Raw genomic sequence first — 16,907 nt, 5'->3', positions numbered from 1 at the left:
GGTGACTAACAAGAATAATAATGCTGTCACACACAAACAAGGCATAACATGATCTGGGGCCCGAGTCGGGGAGAAGGGTTTGTGCCGTGATGATAAATCTGACAAAACCTAATTATTTCTGACACATCGGATGCATCAGAAAATCCCCCTAGACTTTGAAAGAGGAGAGTGGGGAGAGAGAGGGAGACTTATCAAGTGGAAGTACGTTAGGACGCGCCTCTCCTGGGCTGCCTTCATCAGTGGGAGAGGGGAGGGCGCGGAGAGGGGGGGGCTCTGGATTTGAAAAGAATTTTAAAAGGTACAGATGACTTTAATATTCAGAGCCAAATACTGTAAATTAATATTCTGATGTGGTGGGATGAGAAGAGCAGGCTGATCTTAGCAGGATGCAAGCGGAGCGATGAATATTTCTGTTTCTGCCTCTCAGATTTATGGAGGCAGAAGAAAAACACCTCAGCCAGAGGTTACAGAAGCAGAAAAACACCAGCTCTACTCCTTCTGCCCGGGAGATACGGAGTCTACTGAATGACTTTTAAATAAATAAATAAATGAATGAATTAATACATGTAATTATGCTGTTGTTCTGTGAAATACACAAACATTTATCCTGAAATGATAGGCTGATACAACGGTTGAGTGATTAAGATCAACATTAAGAGTATTTATTTATATTAAAAAAATAAATTCACCAAAATGATCATATATTAGGGCACATATGCACATAGTAACATGTCCTCTTCATAAACATTAATAAGCAGCACCGGAAAAATATTTTTTAAATGTATTTGTTGGTTTTGAGAACACAATTATACAAGAATATAAATACACTAAAAAATATACGGCTAATTACGTGAACTTGTCGTAGAGTATCGCAAGTTGCTTTTCGAGCACTATAACACAACAAGAATTAATGTCTCAATTTGTATCATTAAAATGAACATAAAACCTTTTTTAAATACGCTACATAAATACAATTCTAAAATATTTGTACTTCACTTGAGTATTTTCATTCTGTGCTACTTTGATTACACTATGTTCCATGTACCATACGCGCTACGCCATCTAACTGAGAGCACTCATAGAACTGAAGTTACACTCAGTAACTACTATTTACTCCACACGTTTATACGACTGCTGTTTTTACTTTCAGGCAGGTTAGAACTTTAAAACACATCATGGTATAAAATACAATGATTTTCATTTAGTAAATGAAGCCACTTGTATTAAAATTAATAATAAAATCTCCTCTACCTTAGTCAGCTACAATATTAAATGCTCCTTGCATGTTAATGTATCAGTAATTATAATGCACTTGTATAATATAAAAAAAGGAGCACTGACTCAGCCCATTTTGGTGTGTAATCAAAATACATGAACAGAATTTTGCTGATAATTCTTACTTACTAGTAATGTTTGGAATAAAGGACTTTTCCCAGTGTTTTAAACTGTTGTGCTGCTAATTTAACTTCAGTAAAAGAATTGACGACTTCTGCTCCAGAAGATCCGTGATCGTCCTTTAGACATAATCACTTATAAATGAAAACGTACTCGAATGCATCACAGTGATCACCTGACAGACCTGAATGTGAGGCCTCGCTGTTCTCACACACTTTTAATACGCAGCTCATTAGATGTTTGTGCGGCTTAGAAGAAAAATATGCAGGGCCGTATTCACGGGCCTGAGCTTTCCGACACTTTTATTAAAAATACGTGGATGAGCCATTTAGCACTTAATGGCTAGCTGCCATTACCGAGTCACTCAGGAGTAAACGCCGGACTTTGCGGTGTAATAAATACGTGGCACGCATATATGTGTGAGATATGCCTGCTCTCACATCAATTGGAGATTAGCACCAGCGTTCATGCAGAGGTATGTCAGGGATGCAAATAGGGTCATTAGTCCACGGGTCTAATGGTAGGTTGGGGGACAGGAGAAGTGTGTGTGGAGAGGAAGGGGGAGGATGTGAGGGGTGCAGGAGGGTGGAGGGGTGGCGAAGGCAAGGGTGAGGAGGACTGAGGGGGGGGCAATCAAAGGCATTCATAACATCTCACTATGATTCATTAACTAACACCAAAGACAGGTGGCCACCAAACAATTACAAGATTCAAGATCCTAAAATAGAGTAACATTAAAAAAGCTTTTATTTATATGAGAACCATAAGAAGAATTTTATTCCAAGTACTTTTTGTGTTAGGTTGTTAATTTTCTCAAGTTGGCCATTTTAAGTGGAGTTTCTGTCTCACTCACTGCTACCGTTTCTTTTAAGCACATCCCTTAGGGTGTACATGAGTGTATTGCACATGCATACACACACATGCACGGCAGCTCACATGAACGCAGCATGGCCCAGGGCAACCTGGTCTGCGGTTAAGCAGATATCATTAACCTTTAGACATTTAGGGGAAGGAGAGGTTTGTCTAACTGTTGAATTGACTTGCTGAGCGGTCCCTCTCTTGAGAAAGGCCTTCAAGGTGATGTACTATTTAGTTCGGTGCTACCAGCCACTCTATTATTTAAACACATCCTGGAAAAGCCAGTCGTGGAAAACACATTTCTTCCATTTTGAGGTTGTCGCGGCTGTGTAAAGGCAGGCGGGGATGGAGGAGAGGAGGGCGTGAGGGTAAGAGGGATGGACGGATGCGTCTCATCTTCCATAGCCACTCATGTTAATGTCAAAGCGGCGTGGCCAGAGAGAAGAGAAAGCAAGAAACATGGAAAAATTCAATGCTGTCCTGTTGCTAAAAATTAAATGACTTGAGGGAGTGGTAACACTGGGATTCTGTCTAGAGCTGGGCAGATTTGCTCCACTTAACACCCCATTTCAGAGAGGGGTAAACACGTCCAAATAGATTAATGTATAGACGTCTGGTAGGACTTCTCGCAGATACACTCAGCCACATGAAGCTAGAGTGCATCCTTTATCCATTACAACGGCGGTTAGCTAATGTCGACCGTCTTTGCAACATGAGCTTTGATGGACAGTGGATAAGAATCATTAAAGTGTAATTTCAATGTGTTTGTTTCAGAGAGTGCTTTTTGTGTGTGTGTGTGTGTGTTTCCACAGCGAGGTCTCACGCAGCCTTATGCGACGTCGCTGGCTCAGACCTTCCTGAAACTCGCATGAGATCAATTTTTAAAAACACTCTCTTCCTCTCTCTCTGCTACATTAGAACGGAGATGGGGAAGGGAGAGATTTTTAAAGTAATTAATGCTACACTCGCTAAATATTAATAGGAACAGTCTTGCATAAAATATAGCAGCTAAACCCTTATAATGCAGACAGTGGTGTAATTAAATGTGTAATACAGCCTATTTATAGACTAGGACTAACTGACCAAATGTTAGGCTCAGGTACGAGCACAGAGACACTGAAGTTACCACAGTAGATACAGGAAGAGAAACGTCTGGTCATGATACATGCTGGAAATTGAGCTTTGCCCTGGGGTCATGGCAAACTGTAGGAACTACCGATACTTAGGTTAAATGTCAGACAATTAATGGCGTAAAGACAGTGAGTGAATGCAGGGTAGGTGTAGAATGCTGTGTGAGAGGGGTGTAAATGAGTGTATTCCCACTGCATTCAACATTTTTAAGGACTTAAACAGAAACTCTGACCTGTCATGGACTACAGCGAATGAGGATGAAGGGATTTAGGTTAGAAGATCATAGATTCACTTTGGTTGGTGCAGTAGCTGTTGTGTTCAATGGATGCTTTTAATGAGATCCATTGAGGTGCACTGATTTATGTGTTTTGGAAAACCAAATAATGCTTTTTACAAAATATGGCTATAAAACCATTTTCAACCAGATTTTATATCCGTATGTTGTTGACCTCGAAATGGTGTAAATGCTACACAACACCCCTAGTTGCACGTGGATGCAGGCTAAATTCGCTGAATATTTCTTTCATCTGCAGGAACTTACATGTGTACTGGAGGGGAGTATCCGGGGCTGCTGTGTCCGTTGGTGTCCAGGTGGTCGAGTGAGCCGTTGAGCTCCTCGTGGGCGGACTGCAACAGGTTTGGCGGGCTGCAGCTCAGCGTACCTGGAGGGCTGCAACCCAGCAAACCGGGCGGACTACCGCCCAGCAGTCCAGGTGGACTTACGCCGGTCAGTATGGACGGGTCCCCTCCAAGGAGGCCGTGGCAGCCGCCTCCCATTGGGCCCGTGGAGCCGCTGTTCATGAGCCCAGGAGTCCCCAGCAAAGGCAGGGAGGTCTCTGCCAGGGCAGCCTGTGAGCAGGATAGTGAGGAATTAGATTTAACAGGTTGGCTGCTGGTGAGGAAATCTGAACAATTATTGAACACTGACGACTGAAGGCATCCACTGGGAGCCAAGGAAGATGGGAAGAACATAAGAGAGCACAGCATTTGAAAATGTAAGTTGTTTTGGAGGGAATATAAAGAATAATAAAGAGGCAGCTGAGCGAATAATATGGCCTCACACAGAAATGATTAAAATACATCGTCTCGGTTCTGTTGCAAGTGATTTTTCCCCCTTGTGACAACTCGCTGACAACTACCTGCCATCCCTGTGCCCTTGCGTGGCGTGGCTATTAAAAAAAGTCCCCCAAAAACTTTACCTCAAAATAATAAAAACTCCTGACACTTTCGCCTGCTGCGCATTAAAGTTATATACAGTGATTAAATTTTTAAAGTTTTTGCCATGAGCACCTCGCCGGCGTACACTATGAAGCCAAATCATTTATGACAGCTTAGATAAATATTAATGCACATGCCCTTGCATTTGCACATGCCGCTATCAATCTAGGGGGTGGCTGCCACAGCTGAAAAGAAAGGTAGAAAGAGCGGAAGGAGAGAGCTGCTTCTTGATTCGACCACAGGGTGGCCTTCTGAGTCTGATGGTGCAGAGGAGGGAGGGAGGGAGGAAGGTGTGAGAGGAGAGAGAGAGAGAGAAAGAGGCAGAAACATGAGTTGGAAAAAAAAACTCCTTATGCAAAGTGCTAATATGGAGTTCTATTGTGCACGGTAACTACACTCAGGAAATGGTCCACTCTGTCAGTCAAATAAGCATGAAGCCGGTGAGTGTGAAGCTTTTGCGTCATACCTGTAAGCTGGCATTTAGTGCAGTTCCATAGCCAAGACTGGAAGGCAGGTTCTTGACAAGTGATGGGCTTCTGGATGTAAACAAACACAGAAAAGTCATTAGTTCACGTCGTACCTTGCCGTATAATGTTCAACCTAATGTTAGAAATAAGAAATTTCAAAGAAAAAGAGACAGTTTCAGAGAGGAGCTGACTTTCTGTGATCCTCTATACATCACTGACGTACAGAGGATCTAGATCTAAGGAGAGGTGGTAGAACTCCTACCCTGTGATCTTCTGTGACCTGCGTTTCTGGTACTCCACCTCATCTACCGTCCACACCGCCCCCTTCACGTTCTCCACGCGCACAAAGCACTTGTGCAGGCTGAGGTTGTGGCGAACAGCGTTCTGCAGAGAGAGATGTGACACACAGGTCAGAGGGATGAGGTAAAATGAATCATATTCATTCATTATCCACCAAAAAAAAAAAAAAAAAAGAAGAAGAAGAAGGCTTGGAAATTGATTTTTTTTCTTGCATTTTGAAGAAATTCTTAACATTCACGCACCATTGATTTAATTAGTAAAAATTGAGTGAGAGCGAATGCTCTTACAAGTCCTGCGCACAGTACATATCAATCAGAGTAAGTAGGCTAAAAGGAGGTAATCAGCATAGCGAATGGCTTATGGTGGTGACAGAAGTGGTAATGCCGGCCTTGATAATGGTAATGTCAGTAACCCTTCCCGCTCCAGAAAAGCATTGCTCTTAATGGACACGTCGCTTTATAGATGACAGTATTGCAAGAAAAAAAAAAAAAAAAGACAAGTCATCACGAGGCCTCTATGTGTGTCTGTGTGTGCACGAGTGAGACGGATTAAACTGTATGTGACATCTATATGTCCAAATATCCTCCATGTGGTGTCACATCTGGTGTTCAATATGTGCTTATTTGATCTCTTTTAAATTTATTATCAAAGCTGCGTTTAAATTAAAACCGGACATATCTTTGTTAAAATAAACCAGTGAGGTGTTTTCATTAATTATAAAATAAGTAAAACACCTAGAAAAAAAAAACCCTCTTATATATTAATATGACCATAATTAAAACATGCATCAGACTCTACAAATAATAACCTTGGCTTTAATATCCCTGCCGCTCATATTTATCGTCTCCCTTTGCATGGTGTGTACCGCTCTTTCTCCAAGAAAAAGGGATTCAGGAAAAAAAAAAAAAAAAACTCATAAGCAGATCTCGCATCTGACCTGAAAATCCCAGGATTTGATTGATCTTAATGCCCATGGCTCTGAATATGATAATTTTAATATTAATGAGCAAATGAGCAGTTTTATTATGCATGCTATATAGTTAGAACTAATAAGCTTCTGGGTGAGAGAAAAGAGAGAGAAAGGAGAAGTGGGGTGGAGGTGGTGGTGGGGGTGCAGATCCCTCTTTTGAGTTGATGAGACCAAGCCGAGATATTAAACTACCTTTCATTTCTTTCTTTCTTTTCCTTTTTTTTTATTTAAAACAAATTCCCTGCGTTAATCAAATGACAAGTCTGCCGCTGATCATCCCACTAATGCTTACAAAGGGAATTGCAGAGCTGTAGATGTAAATAGATCATCTTGTGTGGGGTGGGAGACATGAAGACAAGATATTTCTAAAGTCATCAATGTCCTTGTATCACAGGGGGCAGGGGATCTTATTAAAAAAGGAGATTTAAAACAGTGTGAGTTTGTGTTGTTCTGTGCAGCAAACATATCTTGTAGTAAGATTATTACACAGCAAAACACGCCGCGTATTGTACCCAACAAACAGGAAAAGGGCACCGATCTTTTTGCGTGCCCTCCTGAATTGGTGATCACACGCCCATGTGCTCATTTGCATCCCAAATCCAAATTAATTCACTTTGCTAAATCTAGTGCTGTGACATGTCTTGCATGCTGATGAGCGGCTGGTTCCCTCCAGTCCTCCACAGCAGCCACAAAGGCTAAAGGCGGCCAACGAATGACGCGCTGGGGCCACGGGATAAAACGCAGAAGACGCTCAGCGAGGCTTTCTTTATCAGCAGGCGGACACGCTTCTGGTTAAAGCATGTGCGCCGGGGAGGACATTTTTTACCATCTTTGTGCGAGCGGACAGGACAATAAAGTTGCAGGGACAGATATACAAATGGGCCCTTTTGTGCGGGTAAATAAAGAGTGCTCCCTCCATGACAGGCCGATTCTCACTTTCCCCCCTGCTTTGGTTCCACCCTTAACCCCTTTTAGAATTTATGCGTTTGTGAGTGTACAAGCGAGGTCCCGTCTTTGGCTTCCGCACGGCCGAGAGCTGGTTAACAGGCAAACAGCCATCTTTCTTCCTAATTAACCAATGATATGCGAGAGAAGGTGGTTTCAGGAATCGGAGGAGGGCTGTATCTCTTAACAAAAGGTGCTGATGATGGAGTGGCTGCTGTATAATTAGTGCGTCAGAGCCCTCTCCTCTCCACGCCAAGCCTCCGCTATTAATTGCACCGAATTAGAAAACGATATCTGGGGGAGAATAATTCTTTCGGCTGTCATTTCTAAACAGAAAGGGCGGAAAAATAAATAAGAATGGGCTTTGTTGAAGAGAAAGGTTAGAAGGAAGGGGAGAGGAGTGCTAATGGCTCTGTGCTGAGTAAATATATGCTTTCTTAAGGTTTTGTGGGTTTTGTGTTTGACTTCAGCGAGAGGAAGGAGCAGACTTGAGTGAAGCGCATAGTAAGGTGGAGGCGAAAAGAGGGGCGAGGGCATCAAGGTTACCTTCCAAGTTGCGGCATTGCGTCTGAAGTAGGCGAACGTGCGTGTGAACCAGCTGTAGATTTCATTAAGCGTTAACTGCATGTCGGCAGAGTCCATGATAGCCTGAAATGAGATGACATCAAATAATGGTTTACTAACGAGACCAGGTAACTGACACACACACCAACACACTGAGAGGCGAAAGAGAGAGAGAGAGAGAGCTGCCATGATTCATGCCGCAATTAATTTTAATCTAATCAGGCAAAGTTAATTTATTTCCCACTCACCTGTCTTATGAGGGTTGCATAAGTAAATGGCGGTCTGACATCTGCGTTCTTATAAAACTCGTAGTTTGGGGCAATCTCTGGAAAAATAAATACTGTGTCACCACCTGAAATAATTGGTAAATTTTATTCCTTTAGGTATTGAATTTACTCAAGGTTTCATCAAATTAACACGGAGGGGGGGTAGGGCGGGAGGAGGGCGGGGGGGGGGGGAGAGAGAGAGAACGGAGAGGGTGAGGGAGTCAGAGAAGGTGGGGGCACATCAAATCAGCATTTTCCATGTCTAACAAAATGCATTTTTAATTAATCTCTCTCGTGAGAGATCTTAAACACTAATACATCCATAAAATGAGATCCGTGTAGTTAGTTAGGGTGAGGTTGAATAATTTATGTTTCTTCACACTAAACACAGAGAGTAAATATAAACATCAAAGACGGACCGTTTAAAATGCAAAGCTCAATACGTGGAATGTCTTAATGTAATAAATATTGTATTTTTTCACCATTATTTGAACTTAATTAACATTCATGTAATATTTATGCACAGAGGAAGTTCTTGTCTATTTACATATAGAGTGATTAAACATGGGCTTGCTTTTAGAAACCCACCAGACGACCAACAAGCTTCTGTGGTTGTGTGTTTATGCCAGAATACGTGTGTGTGAGTGTGTGAGAGAGAGAGAGAGAGAGACTATGTGTCTCCACGTCTGCTGAGGGTTAAACTGCTAGAACTCGATTTTGGGTTGAGTGCTATTAATAGTCAGGTTTGAGATATTACTCGTAATTTCACCAAGATTTTTTTTCCCATCAAATTTAAATAGAAACTCAGTTTGAATTTTTACAGTCTGAGTTTTAGTGTGTGTAAAAAATAATGATCAGAATTCAGAACCAGAACCAAAATCACGTTTGTGTGTGTGTGGCATCAGTCACATTCAATTCAACCAATTCAGGAGGTGAAAATCCTCCTGAGTGCGTTAGTGTGTTACATGCAGCGCTGAGTAGTTGGTCCTACCTGACGACAAAGGCATGGAGTATTTGTCCGAGTGGCGTCTGCGCATGGCTCCCATGCTGGGCACGTTGGCTCCTCCCAGGACTGACGGCACCTGGGGCATGGCAGCCATGGGTGTGATAGGTGCTGTGGGCGTGGTGGGCGTCTGAGGTAAGTTGGGGGGTGATGCTGACGGCAAGTTCTTGGACATGGTGACGCTGGACACCAAGTTGAGCTGAAAAAGCGCAGGAAGACAAAGTGCGGTTGGTTGAATGTGTGGGAAAGAGACAGATACAAGTGGGGGGGAGGGGGGAGGAGGAAGGCATTATTTTGTGGTTTCTCTGACAGAGCAGAGTGTCTGCTCTCCTCCTCTCTAACACAGCTGTGTTTCCACTAACAAGGCTCGTGGAGAGGAGCCAGCCCATCTCCACTAATTACAACCACCAAATTGTATCATAAGAATTCTAATTAGAGCACGCTGTTCAAGATTATCCAACGATCAGCCTCCGTGTTATCCCGGCCCCATCTCTCTTTATCTCTCTATTTATCACACCCTCCCTCTCTCACTCCCTCCTTCTCTACCCCACTGCAACCATTCATAATCCTCACGCACTGAAGGAATGAGCAGCTACAAACTCCTGCTGTTGCTGCAATTTTGCCAACATCTGAACCTGGTCCAGAACCACAACCTGACGTTTGACAAGAAGACAAAGTGCAGATCACTGTACATGGGTTAAACTGTAAAAAACTCATCACTCAAGAGTAATAATGGCCATGCAGCTGTTTAATAAAGGTCTGCATCTGTAATTCCGTATATATTCTGTATTCAGTATATCTAATTTTGAAGTGATCGCCATTTTCAGTCATTGTCTTACAAACATTAGGAGCTTTAGGACCCACTAAGTCACTAAAGTGACATAATAGGCAGCTCGTGGTTGGTATAGCAACGAGTTCTGCGTGACATATCCACTTGATGCAGTCTGAACTTCACCGTTGTCTGCCCTTTCTTATTTGTTTTGTTCCATTTCATGACGCCAACGTTAACATTTGATCAATATTTACAGCTTTCTTTTTCTAAGCTGCATTCATGTATTCAACCAATCAATGCACACTTGCGTCACTCAAGGCTCCTTCTGTGCAGATAAGGTGCCTACGCTGATGTAGGAGCTAAAAAGACCTTCTTCACAAAACTATGATTGTTCTAAGTTCCTTCCATCCAACAGTAATAGGAACTTCCTGTGGTCTGAAAGCATTTATTTTGAAATGATTTCGTGATTGAGAAGATCTCATCACTGGAGTAGATTACTAATGTTAAATGGTTTGCCTTATTTGCAAAGTAACTCATTTCCTTGAAGCTAAAAGCTCCACTTACTACAACAACTTCACTTGAAGTAAGTATTACTCCAGGAGAGATTAAAATTATAGTAGACTTATGGCCCCTCATTCAGTGTGACTTATACTTAAGGAAGTATATCGAGTAGTTAGAGTTTGTGTTCTTTCTCAGTCTGAGGTTGAAAAGAAAGAAATCTGAATGGACAGTTCTGGTCACTCCAGACACATGGGAACTCTTTCAACATTACCTCTGGCTTGAATGCCAACTCCGCTCACTAATCGTCCAGCTTTTCCACCATTTTTGCATTCGCGTCCCAAATCTCATGTGAGAGGCTCTAACCGACTGGAAAATTCCTAACTGACCTTTCAGTCTCTGCGCTAATTTAGTCGGAATGGTAATGACATCGTTACATATTCAAACCAAATTGCCTTAATTGTGAGTCCACAAGTGGAATGCATCCGTTGCGAGAGTTTGAATTAAAACCGACTTGAAAGGTGGAAGGGAATGAGGGGCCGAAGGCGCCTGAGAGATGGGAGGCTGAGGAGGAAGGTATCGGCGGTCATTTGTGGCGTGTGTTGATAAATACGATAAAATGTCAAGTTTGAGAGACTCCGGTGGATGGAGGGGTTTTCAGATGATAATTATGTGCCCACTTAGCTGTAATGAGCTGCTACAGTGATGGGCTGGGACAAGAGCTGGTTGCTTATACAGGCCTCTGCTGAGTACCAGGGAATGAGGAAGAGAGTTAGGGGTTATGGAAAGAATGTGCAGCTCCACGTGAACCTGTTTTAATAGGTGTGATTGATTCAATACAGCTAATGCTGTGTTTTTAGGATAAACTAATCTGAACTATTAAATTCTTTGTTGTGTGAAGACCAGCTTTGCAGCCATGAGAAACAAACCTTTGTTAATTCCCAGTAGGCGATGGTCATGACAGTGTGCGACTGTTCATTCCCTGCATACCGTCACATGCATACTGTGAAAAGGGTATTCGATAAACTCTCACGCTCTATACTGCAGGAAAATACCTTAAAATATGCAGACTAAAGTCTAAATACATGCATATAGGCGTGTATTTTTATATTGTTAAAACATCCCGTCCTTTTTGTAGCCTTTACCCACGCAAACAAGCGAGACATGTTTTGCAATACCCAATTTGGCAAAACAGAACTGATTACAGTCAAACGGAAGGAGGAGTGAGCACTTTGCCACCTCTTGCTCATCTGAATACACACTCAGTACATACTCAAGGTTGGCAGAAAGTGAGCGAGATAATTTATTATATAGAACTTGCATCTTTGCTAACTTTGATTCTAAACAGAATAAATGGTGTCTTGTATTTGTCTGGCCATGGGCTTCATTAACGGAAAAACAGGACTTATCTCCCACCCTATCAAATGTGATTCCAGTGGGTGTAAATTCACCATCTCCCTTTTGTTATAGCTATCCACTTTTGCACAGTGCAAACACACACAGCAACAAATCTTCATCGCGCCTCCCCTTTAAAAACCCGGGGAAGCCTTAAAACTGAGGACTTAACTGTTCGTTTAGGAATTCTGTCAGAATTGCCCCCACCATCAAATGCAATTAGTTGCTCTTTCATGTGCGCTTTATGTAATGCAATACTTCATTAGCATCATTCATTCATATTCAGGCATGGATTATAGCCTGCAAATTCTTTATTGGACGAGATGGAACCAAGCTGCTGGAGTTTTGAAGATTAAAAAAAAAAAAAAAAAAAAAAGCTACAGAGAGGGGGAGAAGAAGAGAGAGGGAGAGAGAGATTGAATAATGAAAAGGGAGTTTGATTCCTGATGGAATTATGGGATAATTATGCTATCTTGTGATTATCTACATTCTATGATGAGAGGTGATGAGGAAAATTATTCTATTGAAAGTAGGCACTTACTAAGCAGCAGAAACACGCTAACAATGTTTTGCTCTCGTATATTTCAAAACGTCTAAAATTGGAAGGAAATAACGTTTGAGAGAAAGTCTTAATATCAAACTGAAATGCATTTCTAATCAATCTGAAAAGAAAATCTAGAATGACATCGTTTTCCTTCTTCAGTGACCCCTTTCACAATTTTGGATTTTTTTTTTTTCCTTCTGTAGCCAATTTCAGCTCCACTGTGGCTATTTATGTCGCACCATCTCCAGTACTCAGCTGTAATTTTCAGGTGTTTGTTGTTAAAATGACATATCTTCTCCTCTTTCATTCCACTTTTGAGTGCTGCTGCGGCCACAGAGCCAAACAGTCATCAGCAGCCAACAGGTTGTTTTGGCTATTATATCTATCACAGAGAAATGACCCTGCGTTTTAGCCAAGGACTCCGCCGCTCTGCTATCTAATACACTTCCAAACTCTATTGTCCTCTCACGGCGCACAATAACTGATAAGAAGCACGTGTAACTCTGTATTACAAATCCCATTCCCACCTTTCATCTTCTGTCAGTCACTCGCACGGCTGCTGCGCGCTTAAACGGTTCATTTTCTGTGTTCACAGGCCAGCCTGTTTACGGCGGCAGCCAGAGCAATATGCACTCACTGGTTTGGGAGATGACTTGGGTTCTGAGGGCCGCATGTGCAAGTGGGTCATCATCGCCTGAAGACGCTCACGTTCTTTAGAAAGCTGTTAAGAGAGAAGAAGAAAGTACATTAGAGTCGATTAGAGAGGAGGAGAGGGAAGAGGGAAACAAAAGAATGAAAAAAAGAAAGACAGAAAGACAGACAGAAAGAAAGAAAGAAGGCAGCTGTTCTGCCGGCAATGCAAGGAGAGTATGAGAGGCTGGGGGAGACAGGGGGAGAGGGTACAGACAGGTCAGGCAAAACAAATAGCATTTCATCTTTTTGTCAATAGCAGAATTTAGGTCAGTGAGGCTCTGACAGTAACAAGCTAGTCAGGCCATAAATTAGGTGGTCCTGGGTGTCTGCTCAAAGTCCTGTGGACACTGTTAGGGGGATGGAGCGCAGCCAGCAGCTGCTTAGAGGTGAAGGGGTCTTCCAAACAGGGTGCCAGGCGGCCCCGCCTCCGCGGTCCAGTTAGTGGCCCCAGCCATTGCCCATCATCAATCTAATTCACAAGGAGTGACAGAGACTGGACCATGTGAAAGGCTGAACCCCCTCTCCCAACGCCCTTAATATACACATGGACACACATAAGGATCAAACACACAGAGAAACAGACAAGCAAGTAGGTGTGCGCACAGACACAAAGTTGGGCCTCATTACTAGTGACGGCTCTCGAGGAAAAAAGAAAGAGAGGGATGGTGGGAGTAAGGAAGGAAAGAGAAGGGAGAGAAGAGACAGGACAGGCAGCACAAGTGCACCGCTGTAATTGGTCACAGTGTAAAGAGCAAGCTTCAGTAGCTCTGTGTTGCAATAAAAGACACAGAAATCTAATTGAATAAACAGTTTAGATACTTTTTTCTGTCTTTTTTAAATTCTTTTTAGTTACTATTTCTAAGATAGCTACAAAAACTTTTTGTCAGAGCTGAATTTTAAAAAACAAAACATATGTGGGTGGAAATGCTTGGCTTCATGGAGGCCTGGGACTTGACCTCGTGGTAGAAAACAAGAGTGGAGAAAACACAAGTTTGGATTTGAATTTGGATTTCTTTGAATATTTTTACTTTACTTTTTAACTGAGTCGATGTTAATAATAACAGTATCCTCATTTATTAAGGGGAACTGTTCAGCGCTTACCCAGAAACCGCCAGGAAGTCAGTCCTGGTTTTAAAACATACATATCTATTTGTTTCGAAAAGGAAGTGCAGCGCTTGTCAGCAGTGCTGAGTAATAATGTCGCTCAATCAGCGCTCTCATTATCTAGCCAGCATGACTTCTTAATAAGGTCACGCTCCACCTACTGAAAATAGTTCCCTCCTTTTGAGCTTTCTTCAGGTGCAAAGTGCAGTTAATTAACACAGCAGACTGGGAGAGATGCGCGCCGCTATTAATTGGAAAGAAAAAGAGGAGGAAAAAAAAGAAAGCAGAGAAAATAAAGCATACGCTTAATTCAATTAAAACAGCCATAATGGCTTTCGTTGTAAGGCCTGAGGATTCCTTTGTTTAGCGGCTTTGTTAAGATTCAGCAGGTCCTGCTCGTCTAGAAGTGTTAAGCGGACCACAATATGGCCTTTCTCTCGCTCACACAAGTTCGGAAAAATAAAGTTTTGACTGGATGATTTGTGACTTCAGTAGTTCTGTATTGTAAAATGTGACAATGCATGTGACTTTTCTCTAACGTGGTGATTTTTTTTTTGATTTTTTTCTCTTTATAATGTGAAAGGAAACTTACTTGTATTTCCAGCTGCTGTACAACTTGCATCTGGACTCTACACTGGGCTGTGCTCCGATCATCCAGGGCATGTTCACTGTTTAGGTGCCTAAAGAAGGAAGAGAGAGAAAGAGACATATTCCATTTTAAAAACTATCACATATGTCACAGCTAGAAGGTGACAGCAAATTATATACATTTTCACCATGATCAAAATTGTAGAGGACGATAATTACAGTATCAACTTCACCCCTGTTTTGTTTTAATGATAATATTTCTATACTGGGACAATTATCTATAGGATCCTGTTAGGAACCATTGTTCCACTCTGAAATGAGGTAATTAGAAGTAACATGACGGTGTGTGGTGCCATGTTTAACATGACAATAGGCCAGCGCCAGTTTAGATGGCTAACTTCAGTGCCACCCCGAGCGCTGCTTTCTACAGAGAATAAAAGATGCTGGCCCAGCAGAATGGCTTTGTCTCCTTCGTTTACCGAAAACAATACACACAATTTAACACCGGCAACATTTGACACACAAAAGCTGCTCTTCACTAGGAAGGTGCATTATCCGGCGGCAGACATATTAAATATATCTGGTATGTTCGCCTCATTAGAAGAAAAAGGCAGCCAGACAGCCATAACAGTCAATGAGGGTTTTTGTCTTGATTGGATTTCGTCTGTAGGACACAAAAGCTCCACCATTAAGATAGACCTTTATTCCTGGTAAAGCACACAGACACACACACACACACACACAGACATACACACAAAAACACAAATATGGGGCGAAAAGGGGTTTCTAAAGTGTTGTGATGCTGGGTAATGAGCCTCTATCTAAATGATCATTGGTGACAAACTCACAAAGCAAGCTTTGAGGAGGCATGCTTATGAAATGCCAGAGCTGCCACTTTATCTCCAGTAATTATAGGTTAGCTTGCAGACCCTTCAATGATCATTTACAGCGGTGCCTCCAGTGCATTAGAGGAAGTACAAAATCTCTCTCTCTCTCTGGCTTTCACTTTATCTAAGAACACACACACACTCTCTAACACTATCATGAGCTTGCACAAACATTGATTGGCACACAAAAAAAAAAGAGTACGCACAGAAATACACACTCCCACCACATATTCCTCTATTCTCTTTCAAACCCCTCACTTCTTGTTTATCGGGCGATGTGCAAAACAAGACAACTCATTGAGCCGGCTTCTCTCGGCCTGCCAATCAAAAGCTGAATAGAACATTTGTAATCACAATAGCTCTGTACCTTTCAATTAAGACTGCACACATTTACAACCGCTCCACCTCATCTCTGCTTCTACTTTTGGAACCATTTCAGGTCTAATGCTCCGATATTTTTCATTATAAATCAAGAATGAGGTAGCATTAAAAAAAGGAGGGGCGGCGAGAGGGACGGATGAGGGATGGCGGCGGAAAGGGGAGGGACGAACCGGCGGGTTTCTTCAGCCCAGCGCCTAATTGCTGTTTCAGAATGCGCATGCAAAAAAGGGGGCATTTCATTAATCATTTAATCACGTCCCTCGCAGGATGAGGGAACTAATGTTGCAAATACCCTTTTCATTTCACTGCCCATAATGCTATCTTATGCACTTGATGTATGGCGTGTGTCATGAATTACAGCTGCTTCAAAAGCACAAGGCGCTCTGCTCACTGTCCCTGAAGATGCCTAGCTACAAAAAAAAAAAAAACACATGTGAGAGGGGGATATCTTTATTAAGCTCATCGACAAGCTTATTTTTTAACAATGTGTTTGTGTGTGAAGGCCTTGCGACGCTCCTCCAGACAGCTCCAGCCTCCTATATACTCCTTTCACTGCTGGCCAGTTAGCAAGGTGATTACAAGAAGATTACTGCATGCATTTATGAAATATTCAAATGGCAGCATGTCCTACTGAGCATTAATAATGCCACACAAAGCCAGAAATGGAGGAAGGGGGGCAGACAGAAAACAATAATGAAAGAACACCTTATTTATTGAAATGTGGGGAAAAGAGCACTTTGTGTTTCCATCTTCTCTGATCCATAAACTCTGTTCTTTAATTACTCTTCTATGTTTTTTTCCCATCCAGACAAGAAGATTATCATTACACTTTGGTTCTGAATGTTACAGCCTTCTCACTGCCCCACTTTTAGACAAATCTAAATAATATGTAGGTTAAGATTTTGTGTGTGACCTGACTGTGGCAGAC

At 42.2% G+C, this 16,907-nt stretch overlaps 1 protein-coding gene across 1 annotated transcript in view; it reads right to left on the bottom strand.

Annotated features, from left to right (window-relative positions):
- Positions 1-16,907, bottom strand: part of foxp2 (forkhead box P2) — a 97,247-nt gene that overhangs the window by 4,629 nt on the left and 75,711 nt on the right. The window contains exons 11-18 of the mRNA XM_084573480.1: positions 14,716-14,803; positions 12,964-13,047; positions 9,106-9,316; positions 8,097-8,200; positions 7,831-7,932; positions 5,332-5,453; positions 5,069-5,138; positions 3,926-4,233 (exon numbers count right to left, since the gene is read on the bottom strand). Coding sequence (XP_084429606.1) covers positions 3,926-4,233; positions 5,069-5,138; positions 5,332-5,453; positions 7,831-7,932; positions 8,097-8,200; positions 9,106-9,316; positions 12,964-13,047; positions 14,716-14,803 — 1,089 coding nt within the window. The remainder of the gene's footprint in view (positions 1-3,925; positions 4,234-5,068; positions 5,139-5,331; positions 5,454-7,830; positions 7,933-8,096; positions 8,201-9,105; positions 9,317-12,963; positions 13,048-14,715; positions 14,804-16,907) is intronic.

This window comes from Chelon labrosus (assembly GCF_963514085.1).
Source record: "Chelon labrosus genome assembly, chromosome: 23".
Taxonomy (NCBI): Eukaryota; Metazoa; Chordata; class Actinopteri; order Mugiliformes; family Mugilidae; genus Chelon; species Chelon labrosus.
The sequence above is the reverse complement of the archived record's forward strand: the minus strand, read 5'-3'. Positions and strand labels throughout refer to the sequence as shown.